The sequence below is a fragment of the Mus caroli genome, chromosome 3 (assembly GCF_900094665.2).
Source record: "Mus caroli chromosome 3, CAROLI_EIJ_v1.1, whole genome shotgun sequence".
In the NCBI taxonomy this organism is placed as follows: domain Eukaryota; kingdom Metazoa; phylum Chordata; class Mammalia; order Rodentia; family Muridae; genus Mus; species Mus caroli.
The window spans coordinates 131,852,224-131,857,695 of NC_034572.1; the positions used below are offsets into that span (position 1 = coordinate 131,852,224).

General features: G+C 41.0%; 1 protein-coding gene across 1 annotated transcript in view; it reads left to right on the plus strand.

The window, feature by feature from the left end:
• Positions 1 to 5,472, plus strand: part of LOC110290724 (alcohol dehydrogenase 6-like) — a 36,242-nt gene that overhangs the window by 19,249 nt on the left and 11,521 nt on the right. Inside the window, exons 6-7 of the mRNA XM_021157381.2 lie at positions 1,657 to 1,917; positions 3,071 to 3,206. Of these exons, the coding sequence (XP_021013040.1) occupies positions 1,657 to 1,917; positions 3,071 to 3,206 (397 nt within the window). The remainder of the gene's footprint in view (positions 1 to 1,656; positions 1,918 to 3,070; positions 3,207 to 5,472) is intronic.

Consider the following 5,472-nt stretch of genomic DNA (forward strand, 5'->3'; position numbering starts at 1 on the left):
CTATAGTAATTGAGAGTTTTGCTGGGTATAGTAGCCTGGGCTGGCATTTGTGTTCTCTTAGGGTCTGCATAACATCTGTCCAGTATCTTCTGGCTTTCATAGTCTCTGGTGAGAAGTCTGGAGTAATTCTAATAGGCCTGCCTTTATATGTTACTTGACCTTTTTCCCTTACTGCTTTTACTATTCTATCTTTATTTAGTGCCTTTGTTGTTCTGATTATTATGTGTCTGGAGGAATTTCTTTTCTGGTCCAGTCTATTTGGAATTCTGTAGGCTTCTTGTATGTTCATGCGCATCTCTTTCTTTAGGTTTGGGAAGTTTTCTTCTTTAATTTTGTTGAAGATATTTNCTGGCCCTTTAAGTTGAAAATCTTCATTGTCATCTACTCCTATTATCCGTAGGTTTGGTCTTCTCATTGTGTCCTGGATTTCTTGGATGTTTTGAGTTAGGATCTTTTTGCTTTTTGCATTTTGATTGTTGTGCCCATGTTCTCTGCACCTGAGATTCTCTCTTCCATCTCTTGTATTCTGTTGCTGATGCTCGCATCTATGATTCCAGATTTCTTTCCTAGGGTTTTTATCTCCAGCATTTGTCTCACTTTGGGTTTTCTTTATTGTTTCTACTTCCCTTTTTAGATCTTGTATGGTTTTGTTCAAATCCATCACCTGTTTGGTTGTGTTTTCCTGTATTTCTTGAAGGACTTCTACCTCTTTAGCAGTGTTCTCCTGTATTTCTTTAAGTGAGTTATTAAAGTCCTTCTTGATGTCCTCTACCAGCATTATGAGATATGATTTTAAATCTGAGTCTTGTTGGGTTCTGATGATGGTGAGTGGTCTTGGTTTCTGTTAGTAAGAGTCTTACATTTGCCTTTTGCCATCTGGTAATCTCTGGAGTTAGTTGTTATAGTTGTCTCTGGTTAGAGATTGTTCCTCCTGTGATTCTGTTAGCCTCTGTCAGCAGACCTGGGAGTCTAGCTCTCTCCTGAGTTTCAGTGGTCAGAGTACTCTCTGCAGGTAATTTCTCCTCTTGCATGAAAGGTTCACAGATATCTGGCATTCCGATCTGCCTCCTGGCTGAAGATGAAGGCCCAAAATAGGGCCTATCCCAAAAGCTGTGTCATTTCTGCCTGTCCCAGAAGCTGTGTAGCTTCTGTATTCCGCACTCTCACCTGCACAGACTAGCCTCTGAGGGATCCAGGACCCAAGATGGCTCCCCCAGGTGCTCTGGCAGAGCCCTCCCGGGCAGACACCTCTCTTCTGGTGGGGAAGGTGCCCGGATGTCTGGAGCCCAAAACGGGGTCTGTCCAGAAGCTGTGCCACTTCTGGAGTCTGCACTCTCACCTGTGCAGATTGGTCTCTGAGCCCTTCCTGAGATTTGAAACCCTCTCCTTTTGGGTAGGTTTTTGTTAATGTGCTAAAAGTATTACACACCTAGAAATAGCCTAAGAACTAAAATTCTCTTGATGCATTTTACTTGAAAATGCCCTTTCCTTCTATCTCATGAAAAGCCACTGTCTTGGCCTCCATAAGTTGGTAAGGACTCCCAGGACTGGGAACAGGGCACAGGCAGAGGCTGCCTTACTTGGCGTGAGGCTTGGCTTCACTCTCTACCACAGAGGGAAGTTTCTTTTGCTTTGAGTTTCTGCCTTTCTACCTAGGTGACCCCAGGCTCTACCTGTGCCGTGTTTGGCCTCGGAGGTGTCGGTCTGGCTGTCATCATTGGCTGTAAAGCAGCAGGAGCAGCCAGGATCATTGCTGTGGACATCAACAAGGACAAGTTTGCCAAGGCCAGGACGGTGGGTGCCACTCACTGCATAGACCCACGGGACTTGGAGAAACCCATTGAGGAATTTTTATTTGATATGCTGAATGGTGGCGCAGACTTCTGCTTTGAAGTCACTGGAAACAAAGAAACAGTGGTATGTGATCATTGGAAGTGAAAATTACTGGTATATTACACCAGTTGATGCTTAATACTTTAATGTATTGAACATCCTACATTTTGTCCCACATTTCTCTAATTTCCTTGTGGGCCACCACATGCCCATCAGGACATGGTCACCAGAGCTCTGTCAATTCGCTGTCCCACTCAAACAACAAATCTGCCCTTGAGATCATTTTTTCCTTCTCTGTTCCCGCACATGGCTCCTTCAATTAACCATAAAAAATTCCCTCTCAGAGACTGACTGCATGACAACAAGTAGCCTAAGATGACTGTCATTTTCAAGGCAGATAACTTAGATGAGATCAGGTTCCACTAAATTGTCCTAGAAAACAGTGAGCTTCTTAATTTCATTAAGATCTTTCATGTTAGATGTGAGCTTCTGACTCAAGAAAAGCATGTCCTCATCTTGATTTAATGAATCATTTTCAAAAACCTGGAGAAAACCAGTAGGGATTTTTCTACCTGAATATAGTTCATACAAGGAGATAAAAGGGAAAGGTAGTCACCTCAGACTCTGAGGAGAGCTTGCCTTTGGTCTTTGATACATTTTTGTTGCATGGAAGTTACCTGGAAAGCAAAGAGGAATCTGGAGTCCTTTCTAACCTTGGTCTTTATTCCAGCATTGAAAATTTCTTACAGTTCACTGTAGATAATCCTCTCACATGAGGAAATATACAGCAAAGCCTTTATCCCAGTCTTGTTCTGAGAAATAGCCTTGGAAATCACTAATGGGAAGATGGCGGGTGGTCATTTTGTTAGCATGTCATCTCATACAAACATCCGAATGTCCCCTTTGATATGTAGGAGAAAAACATCAACTCAAACGAACCACCCACGTAACTATCAGTCTTTATAAAAACAATCATAATTTTTATTACCACAACTATAACGGTCTTCCTCTTTATTCCATTTGTTGAATCCTACAATGCCTAGCGCTATGCTAGGCAGAAACAATGTCTTAGCTACTTTATAGAACATCTCCATAATATCGATAATGTTATCAAAAAGTGAAATAGAAAACCAGAAAGGAACTCATAGGCCGCTAAGCAGTGAGACTGGGTAAGACTCAGGTTTGACTCTGACCTACATGGTTCATCCCTTTTCTGTCTTGCGTTGCTTTACAACAGGCAACTGCCCTGGGCTCCTGCCACAAAGACCACGGGGTCTGCATAATTATTGGATTAATAGGATATTGGAGTTCAATCAACATCAGTAGCCAGTTGTTCTTCTCAGGACGTACTCTGAAAGCTTCTGTTTTGGGAGGTATGTATGGAAAAAACAGAAAATGATGGAGATGAGGAGACAGAAGGAGGAAATAGAAAAATGGGTCAGGAGAACCTAAGAAAAGACATTGATCAATTCTAGATTACAGTGCTTGTTTCAACTTTTTAAAACCCATATTTAGAGAGTGGATACTACCTATGTCCTCTGTCTGTCTCTCTACGAATATTATCTCATGCAAGGAGAGAAAAAAATATTTTAATTGACTTGCAAAACAAACAAACAACAAAATACTACTTAATTCAGTAGTCCTTAACCTTCTTAATGCCTTAATACATACAGTTCCTTATGTTGTGGTGACTCCAACCATAAAACTATTTTTGTTGCTACTTCCTAACTGTAATTTTGCTACTGTTATGAATCATATGTAAATATTTTCAGAGATGGATATTTGTCAAAAGGGTCATCATGCACAGGTTACAAACCACTGGTAGGTGCTCGGAATGTAACTTGGTGACAGAATACTAAAGCCCAAATTCAAAATGACCTAAACTTTAATAGTATCAAAATCAATAAGTATACCCCTATTTTGATCAATAGGTATACCTCAGTTCGGTTATATAAATGCCCAATGGGGTTCCTTCAGGTATATGGTCAGCTATTAATAGTTATTGTCAAGCAGTATAATCTTATCCAGACAAATGTGTTGTCATCATACCAAATCAATGTTCTTAAAAACAATAGATTCATAATTGTCAAGGAATATTACCAAAGGGAAAGATACTTTAATAACAAGCAAATGCAAATTCTCTCATCCAGAGAAATACATCTTTTCATGGAATCCTTGACTTGCCATTATTTAAAGCATAGAACTTTAGAAAAAAAATATTTATTTAATTTTTTTCTTTTGGTTTTTGAGACAAGGTTTCTCTGAGCAGCCCTAGTTGTCCTAAAACTCACTCTGTAAACCAGGCTGGCCTTGAACACAGAGATCCATCTGCCTCTGCCTCCCATATTTAAAAAGTAGAAAAGAAATGAAATTATGTACTCCTGCTTAGGCTTCTCAGCTTCTCAGCAAGCAACCTGATTTTTTTTTAACTTTTTAGGGCTCATTTATTATAATGTATGTGGATGTTTTGCCTACATGTCACCACTTGAGTGCCTAGATACACAGGACAGAAAAGGACATCCAGTCCTCTGAACTGGAGTCATAGTTATAAGCTATGTTATGAGTGCTGGAAATCTCCCTCTGGAAGAGCAGCAGTGCTCTTGACTGCTGAGCCATTGCTCCACACCACAATGTGATTTTTAAGAAGACTCTAAATAATGTGAGTTCTTTAACAAAAACATGAAATTAAGAGATTGCTGAACACTGGGAGCTGCGCTGGCCAAGCTATTGGTGGCAATGGATTGTCAGACGTTAGGAGACTCACCCACTTCATTTATACCATGAGCAAAGGCCTGTAAGGGAGGTGAGTCCTGAATCAGCTGAACATTGTAGCTCCAGTTCCTCTATGTGGACCACTGGGTACACACCACAGCTGTAGCCTTATGCTGTGCCCATATGCGAGGTGTTCCTTCAAAATGCATGTGTCTAACTTAGCTTTGTAAAAACACATCATGTTATCTTAACCCTCATAAACCAACAAATTATTCACTTAATATTCATTCAATGATCATAAATGAAGCTAATTCCTCCTACACAGAGAGAGTATAGTCCTCTGGTTTTACAGTTTCCAGTAAAGGGTATTATTTATGTTGGGCAGACGGGTCTCCTAACTTCCTACAGTGAAGAACTTCCCCTGCTTAAAATCCAATTAGTGCCCTCGCTGAGAAACAACATGGTTTTACTTTGTTTTTTGAGAAACACTGCCTAATTTTGTCTATGTGCCTGGGTCCTTCCTTCTCTATTCATTTTACATTATCTTAGTGTGAGGATGAGAGGGTGGGAAAATCCATGCCTCCATGCATACGTGGAGGTCAAAGGATAATTCTGTGGAGTGATTTCCACAAAATTCTCTTCCACTCCACTCAGACATGGAAAGCTCCACTACACCTTTAAAGGCTCCCAGGAATCCAGTCAGTTCTCCAGGCTTCTGCCCACTGAGCCATCTACCCAGCCCAGCCTTTCTTAATGTTCTTCCATTGAAATAAGACATAACAAAAAAGTATTAGCCGGGCGTGGTGGTGCACGCCTTTAATCCCAGCTCTTGGGAGGCAGAGGCAGGTGGATTTCTGAGTTCGAGGCCAGCCTGCTCTACAGAGTGAGTTCCAGGACAGCCAGGGCTATACAGAGAAACCCTGTCTC